The 22997-nt window shown below is 42.2% G+C and overlaps 1 protein-coding gene across 1 annotated transcript in view; it reads right to left on the bottom strand.

Moving 5' to 3' along the window:
- zmiz2 (zinc finger, MIZ-type containing 2) overlaps positions 1-22702 on the bottom strand; it is a 30384-nt gene extending 7682 nt beyond the window's left edge. Inside the window, exons 1-5 of the mRNA XM_079449049.1 lie at positions 22082-22702; positions 5473-5578; positions 1843-1957; positions 837-1030; positions 199-382 (exon numbers count right to left, since the gene is read on the bottom strand). Coding sequence (XP_079305175.1) covers positions 199-382; positions 837-1030; positions 1843-1957; positions 5473-5522 — 543 coding nt within the window. The 5' untranslated portion in view covers positions 5523-5578; positions 22082-22702. The remainder of the gene's footprint in view (positions 1-198; positions 383-836; positions 1031-1842; positions 1958-5472; positions 5579-22081) is intronic.
- Between the last annotated feature and the right edge of the window lie 295 nt (positions 22703-22997).

Below are 22997 nucleotides of genomic sequence, written 5' to 3'. Positions count from 1 at the left end.
CTGTGCCAGTCTGCAGATTTTATCAGTGTGTTTCTATCTGAAACTTACAAAAAGTCTGCAAGTGTATAATCTGTTCAGATATTAAAAGTCTTGAAGTGTATTCTAGCCATTAGTGGTATAAACACAGAAGACCTTGGCTTTTAGTGCAGTCACCGTAACGAAGGTCAACTGTGTTCACAATCAAGCAAAACTACTTACAGGCCCGTAGTTCAGCTCCTGGTTTTGCTTCTCCTGTATCGCGGCGACTGTTGCTGTGGCTGTAGCCGTCGCCGTGGCAGCAGCTGCGGCCACAGCAGCGGCAGCGGCCGCCTGGGTGAAGTCTGTGGGCTGACGGACTCCATGGGGCGGCATCCCGAGGGAACCTCCTCCGTTATTGGGGTAGCTGAAGAGAGAAGACAAACATGTTAGGACTTCAGAACGTAAAAAGTCCATCTCATTTCTATCATGAAATAAGATTAACAGCACTGCTGGGTATCGTGACCCGAGGTGGCGTGACGTGTTTGTATAACGTGGCATAAATGGGGCTGATTATTCACATCGTTGTGACAGCGCGGTGTTGTGCGAGTGGTCCTCAGAGCCAAAGGGGGACGTTGAGTGCTTCGAGTCAGTGATTCAAAAGATTTATTGCAATGCAAATTGATCTTAAGGGACGCCAGAGCGCGTGTATGTTTGCGTGAGTCAGAACAGGGGTGGGACGACGCAGCACGCTCATCCCCCACTGCGGTGACGTCTGCTGTCTCCCTGACGTCATAGAACTCCCACGAGGAGCAGAGTCTAAACACAGCAACATCATCATCACACACACGTATTTCTTTCCTTTATCAAGTGTTTCTCACCTTCCCCCGTATCCAGGTCCTGCTGGGTATCCCCCGCTGGGCCGTCCGTACATGCCCTGCTGCATGTAACCCTTGTTGGGCTCGGGGTAGCCCTGCTGGCTCATAAACTGAGAGGAGTTCATGCCCGGACTGTTGCCAGGCATCATATGACCACCCGCTGAGTTTCCGCCTGGACCCATGGGAGCACCAAAAACCTGCGGAAAACAAGAGGAATGTTTAAACTCCCGACTGAAGGACAGGAAGTAAAGGGGTTTTCAGGAAAGGGAGGAAACTACATGCCAAAATGTTGTAATTAATTCAATGTATAAAATGGAGTTTGTTCAATGCGATGTCAAAAATCTCCTTTACTGATGTCAGCTTCTGAAATATTATTGTGACAACCCCACACATTAATTAGCAGCTATAAGAACTTCTTATTTTTCTTATATAAAATCTTTTAACAGAATTTTTTAGCGGGACATATTTAAAAGATTAATACAAATTGCAACAGTTCATTTCTCTAAAATTTTCACATTTTATATTTATATTTAAATTACATTTCCTTAATTTTTATACTTGCATTTACTACATTTAAACAGTTTATTTCATGATTTCACAGCTTTAACATTTACTCACTTTTATTGTAAATTGTTTCACGTAAAATCACGTTGCCAATTTTGGCAGACGTTTATTTGTCAACTAAAAAGGGAGCTGTCAAAAGCCAGTGGACTTTTGCAAACAAATAACAATATAAAATGAACAATACAAAAATATGTCAATACCGCAACTAAAAAATAATATAGGCCTGTCACAACGTCAACATTCAAGCAATAAATACCAAGAAAAACATTTCTGACAAATGAACATGAAACTCTCTGTCCAGGTGTAAACATTGACCATTTCCATATACTATTAATACTGAAAATAAGAAGTCCAAAAATGTAGATTTTGAACTGAATTGACTCATAAATCATTCGTTTCTGTGTGTTCTTTGCTCTGTGGTCAACACACTGGAGGTGAATGTTACCTGGCTGTGTGAAGGATTGGTTACCCCCCACACTGTGGTTACCACAGAGAGGGAGCCGGCGGGCTGATTGGGGCCTTGCTGCCAGGGGACAGAATCATATGGGTATGAGGCGTCACTGTGGGGAGAGAAAACACAGACGTCAAAGGGTTTCTAAGTGCTTCTACCGGACACTTTAAATTCATTCCTCATTGATCCGCACTATATGCTCAGAAATAGGATTTAGATTATATTACATTGACATCTTTGGTCCCGGTATGAAATCAGCATATGGCGTGAAGTGTGAGTGAACGAGAGCGAATCTTTGTGTGACTTAAGACGTGTCACAGCCACATGCTCTGGAGGTACTCGGCGCAATGTTACCATGGCGACTCCACAGTCACTTAGAGACAGGAAAGAGTAACGATGCCAAGTGGGGGGGGGGGGGGGGGGGGTGAGTAAGTGTATGTGTGTGTATGTGTACCTACTGTTTTCTGTGTAACTGGATCAAACCAGATCGCTCTCAATAATCTCTCTCCATCTTTCCATAATTAGCCGAACTACATCACACACTGATCTGAACAAAAAAACAGTGTAGGGCTGTAGACCGCGCTTGAAAATGAGGCTGTGAGGATTAGACGTACAGTACGGAAAATAAATTATACTATTGTGTGCTTTGGTGTTAATTGATCAGTTGACAAACGATTGAAAATAGGTCAATAGAGATGCGTAGATACTAAATTTCTCCACCAATAACTATAGCCGATTATTTCAAATGAAATCTACCGATACGGATCGTACGGTGATTATATTTACTCTCATTAACAAAATTCTGAAGATGAAATACATTTTCTTTTATTAATATCAAACTGGTGTTGTTTCTTAACATTTTCTATAGACGGAGAAGCAATTCATTACATTTTCCTGTCCTCTTTGATTGATGAGACCATCAGAAAAATTGCTTTTATCGGCCGATACCGATTATTGGACAATATATTGGTGCTCCTCTAAATGAAACTGATAAAGAACAAAACTGAGACTGTTAGACATTGTAAAGGATTGTATGCATCACAACCTTTGTATTAATTTAAGTAAAGTCATACATGGCATCTCAGAGGTTGTCTGTCATTTTGACAGACAGGGTCGTAAAAAATCTGTCAAAATCTATTATTACCCGTCACTATAGTGCAAGGAGGCGTTGTGTGGTAATTGGCATGTTCGTGACGCCATCACGCTGTACTTGCGTTTACTCTTGGAACTTGCTGTATTTTAATACAACTGAATACAAAGCCGATCATTTATATATTTCATGTTTCTGTTTTCAGACATAAAATAGTAAGTAAAGACAAATGTTTATGTTCATATGTCTAGTCAGTAACAATGACAGGTGCTTGCAAATGGTGTTTTGTACTCACTCACTCACAAGTAAGCTTCGGTTTGGTCATGAATGTGCTGCTTCTGCCGCTCACTGAACAGAGAAGACGCCAAGAAAGAAATTTCTCCATTCATTGAAATTAAGGTTTATCCAAAAAGACGCTAGTTGCTTTTCTGAAGGAAAAAATACCGTACCACGGCGCGCCTTTGTGTGTATGCTTGCACGCGACGGGAGGTCTGTGACAGATGCATCTGCACCACGAGTCTCCGCTGACAGCGCGTGCGTTTTCCCAAACGGACCAGGCATTGTACGCAAGCTAATGAATGGGAAACACACGTCCCTTCGCGATCATGTTCAGGGCAGGGGTAGTAACCCACGATCACGCTCTAATGAAGGGAAATTACAAAATGGAGAGTTACAAATTGCCCTTATTGTAATCCGTCAAAATGATAGACGGCCTTCTGATTTTTCCATCACTGGTAAAAATAAAAACGTAAATGACGGAGAATCTTCGGTTAAGGCGACCTCTGGGCATCTACATCCATAGAGAGGCAATAAATGTGTGCAAACACACACATGCACGTGATGGAGAGCAATGTATCAGATCTATTTGAAATCAGGTGAGAACTATTTGTGAAACAGTCATGTGGCTGCAAAAGCTGAATCTTCCAAAAGTGATGCACCAATGTAAATCATGACTTATATATAATAATTATTGCAAATCAAATCAATATTTTAACAATTATAAAATGAAGTATTCTTCATGCTAAAGCCGATATACTGATTGTCTTTAATTGATTAAAAGAACAGGATACATCTGTGCATCTCTAACTCCACACTTATTCAACAATCAACAACCCAACCAAGAGTTCACCAAAAATTTAAGTTGTGTGGGTTTATGGAGTGATAACGGTCTCACCCTGACTGACCGTAGACACCTAAACCCCACACCCACATAAAGACTTTCTCTCTCTAAAGCTCTAAAAGAAAGTGGAAATCCTTCGCCTGACACATTTCCGCCTTAACCTGCGGCCCACAGGATACTGTAGATCCAACAAAGTCTGAAGGTGAGAGTCTCGCTGGGGCCGGTCAATGCAGAATCAAATAAACAAGCTGAACTATCAGTGGCTTAAGAGGCATTCCACAGAGGTTGTTCTTAACTTCCTCTGCAGGGAAACCATCAGATTCCCCCTCCTCTATCAAACAGGAAACTGTGGTTCCAGAGTCAAACCCTGCAGCAGCCAATCAGGAGCTGAGAGACAGAACAGCCAATCAACAAGACAAAACGGCTCAGGGCTCAGTAAACGATAGGAGAGGTGTGGGCGCTGGGATTGGGTTTGGGGCCTAACTTGTGCACCGCTGCAGGCGATTTATCTTTGGCATACTGCGTCTAGAGCGATACGCCAACTTCCACTTTTTCTATGTGTTCAGAACGCTTGATTAATTATTGCCTCTCAAGCAACATAATTCCCATTGTCTGCACAAATATCTGTTAAACATCTGCCAAGTACACCTACATAGGGAAGCATCGCTCACAAAAATATTGAAAAGATCAAATGACACTGCAAGCTAAGAAAAACAGAATTGTGCATTTTTAAGGCACTAACACCACCTGTAATTCTGTTTCAACGGTTTTACGGGTGACATCTTTATTGATGGACACTGTGTCTAAACTGAACCGGCGTGTTATGAGGCATCTAAAAAATGGCTCTTATTACAACCCGTAAGATAGTTCATCTAGAAATTAAAATGGTTTTATTATATATTCATCCTCGTGTCAAACCAAACATGTTTTACTTTCTTTCTCCTGCAGAACACAAAAGATATTTTGAAGAATTTTGATAACCAAACAACACGGAGTCCCATTGATTCCATTGTATGAACACAAAAGCACGGAAACATTTCTCAAAATATATTTTTTGTGTTCCACACCAGAATTAAAGTCACACAGGATTTGACATGAGACTGAATAAATGAATAAGTCTTATTTTTTGGTGAACTATCCCTTTAAATAACAATACCTGGCCCAGAAGTTAATCTCATCCAGATACGACTGCAAAACACAAATGCACACAGCTTCCCTGAGGCTATTAACAAATAAGAGTAAAATATGTAAATGTCAAAAAACAAAAATCAAAACATCAGGGCTAGAGTTTAGACTATTAGGTGCAGCGCCCGGGGAAGCAGGTGTCAGTTCAGGAGGGGGGTTAAGAGTTCAGAATGTCGTTGAAGAGGAAACGCTCGCGGTTGCAGAGCTGATGTGCACAGTCTCCACTGACCTGTGTGGCGTTGGAGGCAGGGTGGGTTTCATGGAGTTGATGGGGTTCATCGGAGGAATCTAGGGGTGTACGAAGTACCCCAAATCTCCTCAACCAAGCAGGCAGTCTGGGGAAACAGAGAAACACACAAAGAGGCACGTTAGAACCGCAACACTCAGTCAAAACGAAAACTTTCTCTAGGGTGTGTGTCAACCGGGCGGCGCTATCAGCTGTAGTCGCTTTACCCGATTTCATCAGCCCAGAGGCATGAGGGGTTAATCAACAATTCACTGCACCAGCACATCTTTTTCCGCTCACCCCCGCGCTTTGATAGGGTGGGTTTTGCAACCGTTTCCGCGAGTTGGAAACCCTCCACCAATCACAGTTTAAAAAAGCAGGCACAAAGAAGCGAGATCTGACAGCATGTGGCATCTCTCGAGCCCCAGTCACTGTAAAAGACTGGGAAATACTGCAGCAGTGGAGACAAAAGCCAGTGAGAAGTGTGCATTTTAAAACCTGCGCGTCTAACGTGTTGGACAACTGTACCCACGAACGCTACATCCTGCTGCAGGATTCTCACGAAGTACCCGGGGAGGGAGGTTTATTTATAGCTCTTTGATTCAGAAAAGAAAAATGAGATGTGGAGAAGCAGAGGTTCTCATGGCCACCGCTTTGAGATTACACCCTCAACCCCTCTCAATTATTTAAAACATCTTGTTCTGACCACCTCGAGGTCGGCTATCTCGATTCTTTGTGCGCGTGTGTGCGATTGTACATGTTAATAATGACAACAACACCCCACCAACCCCCCCCTCCGCCCCACCCCATCGTCTCCCCGTCTGTCTCCGCTCTCGGGGGTAAAGCTCGATTAGCACACATGCTAATATGCCGCCAACATCAGTGGCTGTCAACCCCCTCGCACTGCTCTCTCTCACCACCCCCCACTCCCTATTTGCTTCCATTTCCTTCTCCATCCTTACAGATTTAGGTCAGACACCCCACAGCTTGAAAAGAAAGGTGGATGAACAGAGGAAGAGTAACTGAGCGGAGTGACAGGGTTGATCAGAGAGATGTTCACCTACAGGGATAATGAGAGGCTAGAAGAGAGGATGAGAGAGAGAGGAGGGGGTTGGGCGGTGGAGACAAAACCAGATCCTCCATTGTCGTGTTGTGATAACCACTTGACTGAAGCGGGCTTAGCAATATTTACATGCTCGCATGGCCGTTTTCATTAGCAATTACAGCAGGCAGCTCGTGTAAAGAGACGTTTATTAAACGAGTTCCACCTCAGTGCTGCGCTGTTCCGCACCGTTTTTGTATTGCGTGATATATTAGCCGTTCATTTCATGTATTTGGTTAATTACTGGAAGGATATTATCAAACATTTTAATATTTCAGGTTGCACAAAGCCATTTTAAATGCTTTGCTTTTCAAATTCACTTGTATTGTTTTGTTTAAAAACATGCATGGCACCACGTTTTGCATGCATCTTTTTTGCATGGCTACTTTTCCCCAGAGACTGAACATTTATAAGACATTGATAATAATAAAAATAATATTAATCTTACAAAGTCGCACGCACAAAACAAAAACTTCGATTACATCTAGCAATGTCAAACCCGTGAGTTTCTTCTTCAGAACACAAAAGAAGATATTTTGAAGAATGTTAATAACTGAACAACACCCTATTGGTTTCTCAAAATACCTTTTTTGTGTTCCAACAGTTAAATAATGCAAGCGTGATGAGATGCTTTCCTTCACAAACTCTTTAGACAGATTTATAATGCTTTGTTTTTGAATATTTTGAACATAATTGAACTTTATTTTACAAACCTTGAGCATTATTGTATCTCATACTATACTGCTGCATGCATTAAACGCATTACAGCATCTCATATAACACTGCCGCATGTCTATCAGACACATTACCTTACAGCTCTCCGGCTTAATGAACATCCGACTGACGAACATTAATGATGTTTAATTAGCTCAGCCCACCCCTGTAATCATTAAAACCTCATATTGGAACAATCCTTCAATGATGGACCATCTATTCAAACACTAGACAACAGTAATCCATCCTTTCTGAGAACACAATATGGCAGAGCTCTCCATAACACACACACATTTAAAAGCAACGTAGAACAGACCCTAGTGATGGCGATCTTAGTTATTTTTAGATAAAATAATTAGATATGTAAAATAAGTGGTCATCTATTTTATTACATTATTGTCTGTATGTCAACAGTCGGCTGTTTTGCTCAACTACAGGACGCTACAAACATTGAGCACACCAAATAATTGCACACACGTGGCAAGCGTAACCACAAGCTAAGGTTTGTTGGCAACAAGGTTCTGTCAAACATTTATCAAGGCCATATACAGCACTAGTCTTTTCACAGTCTTGAAGACTTATTTTTGTGCAATAAGTCAGTTCAGCATCTCAGTCTATTGCTTTCGCTTCACTGTGTGACTGATAAAAGGCACAAACAGTTCGTGCCCTGGAATGAACAGAACACGCTGTTCTTTACTGCTGGGCTCCATTTAACCCCCTCCTTTTCTCTTCCTCTAGTTCCACTCCCGGCCTACAGTGACCCGTTCCTGCTGGGCTTCCCTCTCTTTCTTTATTTCCTCCAACCATCTTTTCTTTCTCTCTAGCCTCCATTTCCCTCACCAGCATGCTGCCCTGAGGTCAGTCCACATGCACTCCTGCAGCCGCCGTTCGGGACGGATGAGTCCGGAACAGCACAACACTTCAGGGGTGTGACCTCTTAAAGAGTAAATATTACAATCTCCTTGGATCCTCACGCTTCGTGATGTAATAATTAGCATATTTAAGATTTAAGATGTCATCGCGTGGCATTTGCGCTCAGTGTAAGACTAATGTTGGTACTTTGGCCATCTACTCTTAGAACCGTAAAAAAAATTATTTTAATAAAACATGCCCAGAAAAGCCATTTTCATTGACGTATTTTGCTGTCAGACATTAAAACAAGTACATAATAATAGTCATTCAACGAGACTCATTAGTGCTGTATGTTAAACGACACTTCTTCGCATTGTATGACAAAATCATTATAAACATACTGTACGTTAAAAGAGCGGTTATTTTACCAATATTAGTCCCTTGCAGACACCCAAGCGCGTCCGTCTGTGCATATTTACAGTATGTTCATGCTCTTAAGTCTAACTGACAGGTTTTGGGACACTATTTTGCACTTACTGATAAATCGGCTGCGTTATAACGTTAGTAAATTGAGTGTTCCCTTTCTCCCTGCCGCTCACTGCACAGAGCAGACGCAGAGAAAGACCGTCCTTGCAGTTTATTCCTACAGGGCTGAATGTATTTGGTTTTCTCTCTTTCTCCATTGCACCGATATGCTCCGCTGTGTTTGCGCATCAAAGGTCCGGGTGCTGCACCGCTCTTGCAGTTGATCTCGGCCTTATTTGTTCCAAAGACTTCACGTTATTATATGTAGTAATGTTTAAACAATATATATATTTACATTTCGAATCGAATCGATTCGAATCGCTAGTAGATTGAATCTATATTCATAGAGCAAGATTTTTTCTACCACCGCTTATAGTAAGAGCCCATTATTAGGAAATGAAAGTGTTTTTACAGCGTGTATGTACTTAAAGTTGTAGTTGGACACTCCATAAACCAAAGTAGGACCTTAAAATAAAGAAATATTTCCTCCTCAAAGGTACAACAACCCTTGGCAATTCTGCCAAGCAGCACACAAAAGCTTGCAGGCCTTTGATTTCTGATAGGCCGGAGAAATGCCTGTGTGTCAGCGCTCTTTAAACGAAGTGTGGATTCAGCTCTCTGCGGGGACTGTGTTTTCTGTGGACAGAATCATTTTAAAGATGTGAAGCGCAGGTTGGGATAATATCCTTCAGAGGCAATCAAACAATGAAGAATATCAGACCTGAAGATTTAATGACGAACGGATTTGCAACGGGTGAGCAGCCCTACGTTACATTAGTTTTTGGGGCAGGACCAAAACAACAAAATGTGTTTAAAATTTTGATTGGAAATCATCGTTCATTTTGCAGATCTGTTTGGTTCCTTTGGTGGCGCCAAAATGACACAATGCAGTTTCTATGCATGCCCATCGTATCTCCAAATCTATCCCTGGAAGATTAAACAAATCTCGACATCGTCTGTTAAATACAAATATAAGTAAATCAGAAACTCAATTTGAGAATGACATGACGTTTTACTTAAACAAGAGCGAGCAAATGATAACTCCCAGAATTGCAGGGGACTTGCGTGGCCAAAAGATTAGTTAGCCTGCCATGGGTCACATGGTTGGAGAACCCATCCCCCACGTAGCCGAAGCCAAAGTAAAGAAGTCGATGCCAAACGAGAGAAAGAGGCTGGGGGCTGGGGAAGGGGACAGAGGATTAGGAACCACAGGAAGGCTGGGCCTGATAACACATTCCTACACACATGTGCGCACACTCCCAGCTCCCTGGCTAAAAGTGTCTCAACAGCAGTGAAGGTGCTGTGGCGAAGAATGCAGGGTTGAAACCGTATGCTGGAAACTTGCTTGTAAGAAAAACAAAAAGAACGAAAAAGAAACACCAATCAGATATCACTTTAAAGCTACCGAATCACAACCTGGTCTTTGTAACTCACGAATGAAAGAATATTAGGTGGTTTACCGCATTAAATACGGTTTTCTGTTTTTAAAAGGGCCATTTCTGTACGTCTACCGCTGACAAAGTGTTTAAAAAACACATGCCGTTGAGTGTTGTGACTTGCCAATTGAAGCTGGAGTGCCGGGTCAGTTTTAAGCACAGCTAAATCGACAACGCATTTAAAGTGTCGCCTTGAGGGCACCAAACCTCTACTCGAGAAAAACTCAATTCTAACCAGCACAACGGAGAAATAAATGCAAATTTCTTTCCTCGTCGGAGAGTAAGAGGAACACCATCCATCGCTTTCTTCACAACTCTCTACGCCTTTAGGCCGTGATGCAGTACGACGCAAAGACTCCAACATGGAAAAATATGCAAATGTAACTTGAATCCCAGTGTTGGTAGATAGATATAGCCGAGTTGTTTTTGGGAGAGGTGTTGGCCCTGTGTAGCCGTGAGACAATCGTGATGGTGTTTGCGTGTGTAGCGGACGCCAGCTTGCCGTTGTCTGAATCTCTCAATAACAGCTTCAGCATACGTCTAAAAGCCAGTCTGCCACCTTCCTGTGAATAAATTAATGGGCAGCAAAGAGAAAAGAACCGGTTTCACTGGCGGCTTTGTGCCGGAGTACACCTACGAGCAGGCCAAAGCCAGAGGTGGGCGATTCACTCGTTTCTGAACACACCAATTATTCTGAGTCCGCTCCAGTTGAAGTTGAAGCACTTCAAGTGTTTGCTTAAAGGCAAAGAAAGGTCATTTATTTAGCTAGAGAATTCAAGCATGAGCTTTTCAAACCCGACTGAGTCTAAATTCAGAAAGGTAATACTCTGTGACATCGGCGGCATGGAACGTAAGTAGCGTCTATGTTTCATAAGACATCTGCGAGCGTTTGTACGTTTGTTTGCGTCTGGCGGAGCGGCAGGGCATCAGGCCAGACCGAGCACGTAGCGATGGAATGGAACAGCCTGTGACTTCGCTCAGCAGATTTAGTGGTGCAGTCAGGAGTCTCTTCAGGTTAGAGTATAAAGTCTAGATTTTATAACTTATATACATATACAACCTGTGGAGAAATAGGAATAAAGACTGTGCAAACTTTTAAACAAGTGTTTCAACTAAGACCGTAATAAATCAAACTTAAACTGAAAGAACTAATAACTACATATACACTTCAACTCTGTCTCAAAGATTCACTTGTAAGTATAAAACTATCACACAACCTTCTGTGTTCTCCCCTGCCCTCCATTCGCATGCGTGGGAGTGTCTCAGAGTTCTCTGATGCCAATCAAAACCTTCGTAAAAAACTTGAGCACCACAGTTAATGCTTAGCCCAATGAGCCATTCCTGCTGGAACAATTACCAAGCAATAAATAAACATATCAATAAACCTGATTTGCCTGTACACGGAAGAGCGACCGTATGTGTGTTTATAGATTATTAGCCGAGTGGCATTGGTATTCTTGGAGGCAAGAAAAGGTTGAGAGGAAGTGCACAATGGAGAGCATTCATTTGGCCGATATCAAATTCCTCCTCAGGCATCAGTGAACGGTCTACAAGGCTTACGGCTCTTAAACCCATTTCCCTCAGCCGAGTCTGTCTGAATCGAGCCACGGTGAACACAAATGGCGTCACATTGTATTGATTCTCCTTTAATGACTTTGTTACGCCTCTGACTGTCCTTTACAAAAGCAGAGTGGGCCAGTTCGTTCAAGGGCCTGCGCTTGATAAACTTGTCTGACTTCAATATTCGGCTTCTGTGCATCTCTCTCTCTCTCTCTCTCTCTCTCTCTCTCTCTCTCTATGCTGCAACGTGACTTACAGTGCACACAGCAGTGCCTTTCTCTCTCTTGCTGGTGTAAAGGGAAAAACAGGTTGACTGACTGATGGTTTGGCTAATGAATGGTGACAGAGCCACTCGATGGAGACTTGCATAGAGACAGCTTTCTGCCAGCCTGCCTCCTTCATTATCAGACAGAGACCCAGGGCGGTTAAAGAGTTTCTGTGGGGATCATAGCAGATGTGTTACTCTAACGGCAGGTCTCTTCAGGCCTCGAGGTTCATGTATCTTTAGTCGACTGAAAAGCACAAATTAAGGAAGGGAGCAAACACGATTGCATAAGGAACCGGTCCTGCTGATGACTAGTCACATTCATAGGACTCATCGTGGCCAGTCCCTTCACAAATAAGCTTTAATGCATATTTTATAGATTATATTAATATTTTATATAGCACAATCTTATGTTTACAATTTTACACTGTATTACTGAAAATGCTTTGCTTATATAAGACTTATAATCATAGTCACACAAATATGAACAAATACATTTTGAACAACAAATAATCCTCTGATGCTGCAAAAACTCACAGGTAAAGCCTTACCTTCTGTGCGCTAGCTTCTACACGCAGATCTTTTAATAGTATAGGGTATTTTTGTATGTGTTCCCTGTTTAAGAAAACATGAAAGAAACAGAATAAATAAAAATGTTTCCCATATTGGCTGCGTGTTACTTTAAGGTGCTGTGTTTGTAAGTCCGCTATGATAAAGCATCTGCTACATTAGGCAGGCTAATATATATTGACGTTGTTCTCTATAGTCTTAGGCCGTCACAAACAAACTCGACAATTTTTCTGTGGTTTCATCTATAAGTGCACATGACACTTTCAGTTGACTTATTGAAACTGCAAGGGAAGTTTTCGTATGACTCTGTACACACACTTCAGATCTGAAGTAAGTTAACGTTAGGCTGCGGTAGAGATCCACCTGCTTCTCTTTAACTGCATAGCGCCGCTACCACCAACCTCGTGCTTAGAAAATAGTTTTATTTTAGTTTAGTTGTTGTTGCTCTTGAGCAATAGATATACAACAGTTTATTTGTATTTAAGATACTATATTTTTAGCTCTGCCTCAAAAATCACAAACTTTTAATGCTCATATTTCAGGCAGTTCCGTCAGGTATGTCACGTGAGGTATCGGTCTATCTATAAGAGTATGAAAACAAGTAGATGAGCTTGGTATCGGACTGAAAAAAATACAGAGACATTTCTCAAAATATCTTCTTTTGTGTTTCACAGAAGAAAAGGTCATATACAGATTTACAACCACAAGAGAGAATCGATGACAGAATTTGAATTGATTGTGGGGTGAACTATCCCTTCAACTTGCTGAGTTGTGAGGATGCAGCCTGTCAATGAAAGTCAATGTTCATTTGGTGAGGCAGTCCGTGCTGCGATGGAGAGCATGTTGAGAACATGGTCATATGTTCACCGCCCAAATCAGATTATAAGTGGGAGAAATCATTACTCGGAAGACAAAAAGGACTTCTGATGTCTTTACAGGAACTGACAGCACATGATCATTCAACTAACCAAGCACAAACATGTGACAAAACGTTAGTCAGAGGGTCGTCTGAAGACACTTCACCTCATGAGGTGGGTGTGCTGTGGTCAAAGCTTGTGTTCATTTGATGATTGTATATGCAGGGACTTTTTGTCTACGTGGTAAGACGGCGTCAGAGGGACGGGTCAGTTGCAATGCTGCTGGGATTTTACAGCGTCAGTAAACAGCATATCGGTGTATCCCACGATTCCCACCTCTGCACTGACTCACTGTTTCAGTCTGAAAAACACGCACACGCCTTCTTAAACACACAAACGTGGAGGTCTCTCTGATTCTCCACTGAAAGGATTTTCAACATTACAGACGTTCACGAGTAGTGAGTGTGAAAATTGTTCAAAAGGGATCACCAGAACATACGAGCGATGCTGAGGGTACCTGTGATCCAAGATCAGCTGTCAAGCACTCATTTCTTACATCACTGCTGGTGTCAGAGCCACTGTGGCTCAGTGGTTAGGGCATGGCGCTAGCAACGCCAAGGGTTCAATCCCAGGGGATTGCACATAGTCAGAAACAAATGTAGGCTATAGTACGTAAATCGCTTTGGATAAAAGTGTCTGCCAAATGCGTAAATGTAAAACCAGCCCGCTGAGAGCCAAAGAAGTTACAGTTACAACACACAACAGAATCTGTTCACCATACAAATGAATTTAATTGAAGATTTCACATAATATCTTTCATGTAAATAGTACAAGATAAATACTAAACAATTCATAAACAAATCCATTTCAGTGGATACGAAAAGATGAGCTTACATTTAGCTTTGCTCATTTGAACAGGCTGGAAAGTCTCTTTAACTCTCGGATTAGTCAGTTTGTGCTAAAGGAACTTGGAATACTATTTGTTTCACTTGTCCGTGATGAGCAGACTGGTGTCCCATCCACCGGCCTCAGAGGGATGAAGAGAGGCGGCATCCCTCATGACACGATTCTCTGTCCCCGCTCTCACCCCGTCATCATGCCAGCCAGGGCTAAGGGCGACTGAACCGCAGTCACCTTTGTTCTCGCCCAGAAAACGTGCAGGACTAAAAGCATTGGTGTGACAAATGTGGCTCGGTTCATGCTGGATGGGCTTGATTTTGTCAGGGATACTTAGCAAGCACTTGAAAATGCAAGTTTAGGCAGGTATCTTCTCTAGGGCGGTGCTACTGTCGACAAACACAGTTCATCTAAGTGAGGAAAAGTTTCAACTGTGTTTTGGCTCATTGAAAGTGTGCATTTCATGAAAATCCTTAAACAAAACCAGCGACAACTGACACGTGCCTAGCTACCATGAAGACTAGGTAGAACATATGACTAGGATGGAAATTAATTATGTATCAATACAGAAATCTTGGCAATAATATATACCTTCATTAACAAGAAGCAAGAACAGACATGTCGTACAACCAGAGTCGATCATTATATTAGGTGACACACAAAACAGGTCCACATCGAAACGTTTCTGTTGCACAACACCATCTCATATCAACAACCCGATGCTTTTGCTTCACAATCTGCTTTGTTCAGTCACAGAGAGGCAAGATAGAGATGAAGAGCTAATGAGGCATCTATCAGAGCCCACGGTGTCCCTGTCACCATGAACAGAGAATCCATTAACCCAAGCGACCTCGCTCAGTTGTGTCCACTCCACACTAACCAGACAACACTGACACGGCCTGAGGAGAAACCAGAAGAACAGCTCATTACTGCAGAAGTGCTTCCGGCCATCCAGCCCAGCACCGGTTGACCGGCCATCCAACCAGACCAGGGTTAGATTTAGCTTCACAGGACAAGGATGGCTTCGTGTGCTTGCGGTTCTGTCAAGAGCAGAATTTCGAGTTGTCTGAAATCGATTTGCCTGTGATTCAAATCAGACTCAAAAGCTGTGGTGTACCTACTAAGCAAATGATCAACTGAACAACAAAAGAAGGCAGAGTGTCAAAAATAGATTTTCACTCCAGCATTCCAACCCAACACAAATCAGCATACGCTAATGCCTGTTTAACACACACAAAAAAACAAAAAATTGTTAAGCGGAAAACAGCAAGACACTGAGAAATATAACGCTGTACAGTCAACAAAATAGCCACAGCACATTAGAGAGACTTCACACATAAGGGTCATGCCTTCTTCCTCACCAACCCCCCGCTCGATCTCTTTTTGACTTAAAAATGATGAATTGCACCTTGCCGTCCTCACGTGGGGAGGTGCGCCATATGGAGGGTGTGAATGATAACATAGAGCCCTTTTCTCCGATGGCCAGATTAGATGGAAATAAGCCTGTTCGGGGAGTTGTCATGTGTCAGGGTGGAAGAGCTGCGTCACAGCCCCGGCGCTACACTGATGGGAAGATTAGACAAGCTTCTGACATTGCAGATGATACCACAGGAAAGATTCGTTTTGACAACACGTCTGGTTTTGCAGCATCTACAGTGACACGAACCAGAGCGACGCGAATGTGGCCGTCACATATCTGTTATGATTTAGTTTTCGTCCCAATTATAAGATCTAGAGATTAAACTTGGATCATTTTACTAGGTTTATTGACTCAAACCATGAACTGCACAGTTTACAAGTACATCAATCACAGCACTAAACACTAAAGCGATTTTCTCGCCTTATCGGTGTACTTGAAAGTAAACAACAAACCTTCGAGAAAGACCAACTAGAGGTCAGAAACGCTGTCTTTCGGGGAGGCTTATCAAAAAGAGGACGGTTGGTAAGCTCACTCGGTTTTCACTCGTCGTCACTCTGGCAGACGTACGCAAGATTAGAAACATTCAGAACTGTCAATACAAATATGTTTCTGTTTGCGAGGTCTGTCGGAGCCTGAAGGAAGGATGAAAGAAATAAGAGAGTGACACTTTACAGAATGACGATTGAACTGCCACAGTGTATCTAAGCCTTTTCTCAGGTGGCCAAACGCCAATACAGTAGTGTATTTGAAAGTGTGATTTACATTGAACATAGTATCTATGTGAGCACAGTGTGAGCACAGGTCTCACACATTCTTCAATCGAGACATATTTAAGTCGAGTGCACGATCAAACATACAGAAAATTTAAGCATTATTGAAACTTGTAAATTATATAATTTAATGACAACAGGAAAGCGATCGGGCAAAAAAAAGAGGGAAACCATTAGCCATTCATTGTCCACGAGCACCCCTTCAACACACATTCCCAGGATTCCTAGCAGCTGGTGGAAAGGTACTCCGTGGTGACCCCTGTGACCTTAGCACATTGATATCTGAGACAAAGTGTCTTTACCCTTCTCCATGTTACAACCGAATAAACAGTCCTCGGGCCACAGTCCCTACAGGAGCAATTTGTGCTAGTGGTCAAAAAAGGGCCCTGCCATCCCTAAGAGATCAAAGCTATTCCGCGTATCCAAACATACAGGGGGGAGTGAAGAACATCAATTTGCAGAGCAAACAGCAGCTGCTCTGAAAGGGAGAGCTACCTGCCTCCACATCATCCACCCCCACTCCACTGGTGGAGTCGTTCATCTCTGATGTCCACCCCATACACCTCTGAAAGTGAAATTTACTACTCGCATCGAGTCTTTGAAATGATGGGCTGCGAAATCATCTTTCCTCCTTTAATCCTGTTAGACGTGCTTTTGCCAGACATCCCTTTTTGCAGCAGTGCCTTTGAAGGCAAGCTTTGCTCGTGGATGGGGTTCGCGAGCCCCACACAACGATAGCAAGATACGAAACCCCTGTGATGCACTGAAGGCCCCTATCAGGATTTCGGGGCTGCGGAGAGCATTTGGCATTACTGATCATCAGAGGACAGCCTCGAAGCAGCCGGCGAGAGTCTCGACACCTTGGCAAGCTCCCGTAGCCTTTGGCTGAGAAGCACAGCTATACAGAACCTGCAATTTTAGATTTAAACAGATTTTAATGGGATAGCTCACCTAAAGAAAAAACATTTACATGCAGCTCAAAGCCTGTATGTGCCTCTTTCATTAGTGGAACACAAAAGGTGGGAATCTTGACACAATGTAAGTCAATGGAGTCCAGTGTTGTTTGGTTATCAACATTCTTAAAATATCTTTTGTGTTCTGCAGAAGAAAGAATCTCATACAGGTTTGAAATGACATGAGAATGAGTAAATGATTCAAAGAAATGGTCAATTTGCTGCACTATTCTCCATGAGAGAGCGTGTCAGCCTTTCAGGAAAATGAAAAAGCAAGAGGGGGGAAAGGAAAGCAGATAAATCCAGGTTTCTGACCTCTGGCTTTGATCCGGTGGTGGGTAATAAAGGTGTGTGGGTGTGTGGCTAATAAAGCGGTGAGTCGTCACAGCCTGCTCCTATACAACTAGTCAGTCAATAAGAGGTAACTGCACATCTGTCCTCTAGTGCACTGGCTGCAGGGGTGAAACAGCAGTCAGAGTACTGCCAAACCTATCCGGTGATCTTCAGGCTACTGCGTGACGCTGCCACGCGCCTGTTAACATGATGCTCGCAGGCATTCATGCAATGCCTGAACAGTGTTATTGTAAGATCTACACCCCCTGTTATGTATACTGCAATTTACGGTTCTGTGATCCATATGATTTGCATAACAACTAATGTATAATTCATTTAGAGAATGTGATGCATTTATATGTTCAATTAAATAGTTATAATAAAAGTAGTTGCGTTAAAAATGTTACAATTAATTGTAACATTGTTACGTTTTCAATACAAATACACAGAGTCAATATTCATGATAAACAATATTTCTGTGAAAAATAAGTTATTTCTATTCGACCACAATTCTTCAAACGCAACTGAGCAAAACTCTAAATTCAAAATGCTGACAAAACAAATACATCACTTTATAATTGCACATAATACAACTATTCACACCATTTTCACATCATCAGGTCCCTACTGATTCCCACCCTTGACACCTAAGGGCCATATAAATCTTACAGCGTTTAGTCCTCAACATGACCCGGAAGAAAAACTGCCATGAATCTGTTCTGAAGGCACTAGCAGCTTGGGCATCGATTACATTGATCTGTACCTCGACATCTTAACGTTTAATCACAAAAGCCCTTTAAGTCCGGTGTCATGTGATCCTAATAAACCCCTTTAACCACATCCCTCTCGAGGCGGACTGCAGGGGTCCCGATTCATACGATCTCTCTCTCAGAAACTGAATCTGCTTGCATTGACTCTGATGATGACCACAGAACAAAAACAAAAAAGGACAGGCTATAGCGTACCAAATATAGGCTGGCCAGATCCATATGTGCGGTAGAGACATCGCTTTGAATGTGTGCGTGTTGCTCACTCGGTGGATATAAAAAGAAATCTCCCCCAGAGTACTGAAGCAGACGGAAAAGAGAGGACAAGGCCGTGAATCCGTCTGCGTGTTTGTGTGTGCATTTACTGCGATCTGAAGCTTTTCTAACACTTTGCAACCACTAAATAATGTCCACTCTCAACATCCGCCTTCAATCTAGTGTTGGACGAATGTTAACACACTCTGTGCCTAGAAGAAAGCCTGAACCACACTTCCGTTTTTGCCATAATACACAACAGTATACTACAATGTTTTAGCACATTGCATGCACTTTCAATGAAATGTAACTACAGGAATAAGTAGTTATTTTGCATTTTGTAACCCAGTTTTAAATTAACTTTTGACATTTCAATTAAAATAAGTAAAAAGGTTACAGTATCATATACAAGCTGTATACTTGGGCAAATATTGTTTGTCATCATACAGAACATATGCATACAGTACATGGCATTAGAGACAGCAAAAATAGTGATATTGATATTAAAAGTAGAATTATATGATGTCATTATGAATACAGCAGAAGTCTTCAAGGCAATCTTAAGACGTGCAGCCAACCAGCACTTTCCCGGCTGACAAGAAATGTTCTAGTTTAATGGAAATAGATTTACGTGTGAAGGAATGGCTCTTCCTGGACGTGTTTTTATTCCTCTTTGTGAGAGGTCTGGATTAAATTACCTGCTCATCCTTTTGTTCAGCAGGGCCTATGTGTACACATCCCCTGCAAAACTGCTGTCTACACACTACCACCTCTGTGCCAAGGTCAAGCACACTGTTTGCACGAACCAAGGTTAAAAAATAAAGTGATAGGTTTCCGGGTGCAACGGGTCTATTTTAAAACCCAGCTCTTGTCTGTAAAAACGTGACTTGCTAACGTATGTATTTCTACACTTACAGCTGAGCCATGCGGACGCACGGTACTTATCATTAAAGTGAAAGGTCACCCATGGATGAAAAAATTCTGTCATCATTTACTCACTCTTGTCATTTCAAATCTTTATGGCTTACTTTCTTCCGGAGAACACAAAAGAAGATAGTTTGACAAAAGTTGGTACCAGTCACCTCTGTTAAACCATATGGTGAGCAAAAAATACGGTTAAACATTTAGATACAGTGACTGCTGTACAAACATGCATAGTGTCAACTGTCTTATATTTTAAAGAATATTATGTCAAACCAGTTATGCAACAATAAACAGACACTATAGCATGTTACATTGTTGACACATGACCTCATCAGGTTGAATGTTTCAGTGAGTGGAATCAAATTATCAGTTTCGATTCTTTTGAATTTTTAATACAAATTTGAGTAAATTATCTTAAAGGGACATCCCAAACTGTCACTTACTCAATATCACATTGTTCCAGATCTATATTACTTCCTTCTACATGAGCAGCATCAATGTTTCCTTATTGTATCAGTTTGTGTAACACACAAGATTAATTTTTTCCAACATTACTTTGTTTATGACAAAAGAATTACATTTGTTCAATCCAAAGCATTGAGAGCAAAGTGAGTCAAAGCATTTAGCACACTGGAAACGGGATATGTACCCATATGCTCGGCTGAAAACTGCAAAATTAAACACAATAATTGTCATTCAGGTATGCACAATATATGCATACTATACAGATGATACAGGGGAGGGTAGAATGCATGTTAAAAACACAACATGACTTTATACTCATCATGACTCAATCAATCGCAGGGAAACAGAAACCAGCATTGTTGTGAACACTGTACGCTCTAACCTATACGCAAATACATGACAAAATTCTGCCGACACATTTAATAATATTAAGCTTATGTCTCTATCCCTGGAGAGAGCCGATACAAAGCCATAGCGCTTATATTCTGGACCAGAGCTTTACTTGACACTGCGAAGTCTGGTCCGCGATCAATAATTCACTAACTCCTCACTACCATTTCATACACATTTTCCTGACACGCATGAAGAGAACGCAACATTGTCAGACAGATGTAACGATGTCATCACTTTGTTCTTTTATGTTAAAAGAACATCAACCCACATTCGCAGTTTAGAAAGAACAGCATATGGCTCAGGTCCTTATCATAATTGAGTGATCTATTACCAACAGCGCTTAAGCGGCTCTAGAAAGAAACAACGCATGCAAATCAGAGCAGAAAGTCAACACTGGGACGTCCATAACCTGACCCCCGTGGATGGGCAGCGCAGCATTTGTTGCCTACCTTTCCTGTGACCCAAAGACTCTGTGGCTTTAAGGTTGAGTGCATCAACCACACACCATCTGTCCATCTCACCTGCTGTGTTGTAACCGGCCTAAAACGCCTCCCACAACACCAACCTGCCTATAGGTGAGCTGCCAACATGTAAAGCATCTGGGTGGAGCGCTCTATGATGATGCTAATGCAAAAGGTATTGTGATGCGACAGGCAAGCCCCCCAACCCCCCACCCCTTTCCATCCCAAGCAATACTTCAGCATACATGCACCGTTTCAGCTCAACAAGGAAAACCAGCATTAGATTGACTTTCACCCACCCTGATACTAACTTGTAAATAAAGCTTCTTTAACAGATAAGAGACTTTGTGGTACTGGATGCAACTTTACTAACCGCATGTGACGAGGACCACCCAAAATACATGACAGACTATGCTCAAATCGACACGTTAAACAACAGAAGACAGTTTAATGTCAAAAGCAACACCATGAATTAAATGTGTGAGCTTTATAGTGGCAGGTTTTCTCTTAAACACATCAGATTGAATCTTGGCACATTAAAAGCTGTGATGCCCACAGCTCGGGTTTGCATCGAAGAAAAACTGAGATTCACTGTCTAGACCCTTATTTCACAGCTCAAACTAAAAATCTCAGACAATAAGCCACATTACGTGACAGTAACAGCATGCAGCAGTACAACATATTTACATCGCGATTTGGTCTATATGCTTTATATTTTCCAATATACAAGTTAAAGGCTTTATGTGAAGTCTAGCCGGGGACCCTGCTATAATAAGCTCACGTGCATGTGCTAAAATGCTCGTCCATCCTACATTCAATATGAGGATAACACATTCGTGGTTATTTATCAGCGACAATCGGTGCGTTAACCGGCAAATATATATGTTAAAGGCAATGAAAAGCAGGAAGCGATTGCAAAGGCCATTACGTTAACGTTACACAACATTGGAACGGTGGATACTACGTGCATTATGATCCTAAAGATCACAAAGCACATTTGCACACAAACATACGGCCGAAAAATACACAGCGAAACACAATAACACGACGTTGAGATCTTACGGACACGTTTAACGAAATAAAAGCGTCTCACCTTCCACTCCGGCTGCCCGAGGTTGATCTGCTGACTGGATTTGAATCCTGGTTCTTGTCAGAAAATCCCCGCCGAGTGTTTAAAAATCAAAAGTCGGGATCCGGTGCGATCCTCGGCGAGTGCAGATGAATAAAAATAAAAGCCCTTCGACGTGTCTATTTGTCTCGGATATCTACGGTTACCTCAGAAATCGGAAGCTGTAGTAACACGTTAAAAGCGTTTAAAAACGGATCGTATCCACGAACACTTCCTCACGGACGATCCATGTGCGGGTATATAAAACCTCAGCGTTCTGCCTCGCAGCATTTGTGTGTTTTAGTCAAATGTTTTCGGGTAAATCCAGAGAGTCTGTGCTACTGCTGCTTCTGCGCGCGCGTGCTTGTGTTCGTGTGTGCGCGCGTGAGTCCGCTCGACCGCATTCCTCCCTCTATTGCACAATGAGCCGCTATAATTTATTCATGAGATCATGGGGATGGAGGTGCTCTGTCGGAAGAAAGAGATGCAGTTTCTTTCTTGCTCGCTTTCTTTTCTTTCTTTCTCGCTCTTTTTTGTCGACCCCCCCACCCCCAGTTGACTGACTTCCTCCGAGCGCGAGACTCGATCAACGGATCGCCGAGCCACAGAGCGGGCGAGCGACGATGGTGCCGTTTAATAAAAATTCAATAAAATGTGAATTTTAGACGTCCGACTACACGATGGACGTGGAAATTAAATTTAGAAACATGCCAACGTGCCTTTTAAATTAATCAAAAATTAATTAAAAGTTAACACTTGCTATTTTACGAAATAAACATTTCTAGAAAAATGGCGCTGTGACAGGAGTGTTTTACTGTGATCAACCTTGCACCATAAACGCTGATTATGTGAACATATTACTGCTATATGCGGATATTTAGAAGAGGGGTTAATGGTCTGG

This window comes from Barbatula barbatula, assembly GCF_947034865.1.
Source record: "Barbatula barbatula genome assembly, chromosome: 24".
Taxonomy (NCBI): Eukaryota; Metazoa; Chordata; class Actinopteri; order Cypriniformes; family Nemacheilidae; genus Barbatula; species Barbatula barbatula.
The sequence above is the reverse complement of the archived record's forward strand: the minus strand, read 5'-3'. Positions and strand labels throughout refer to the sequence as shown.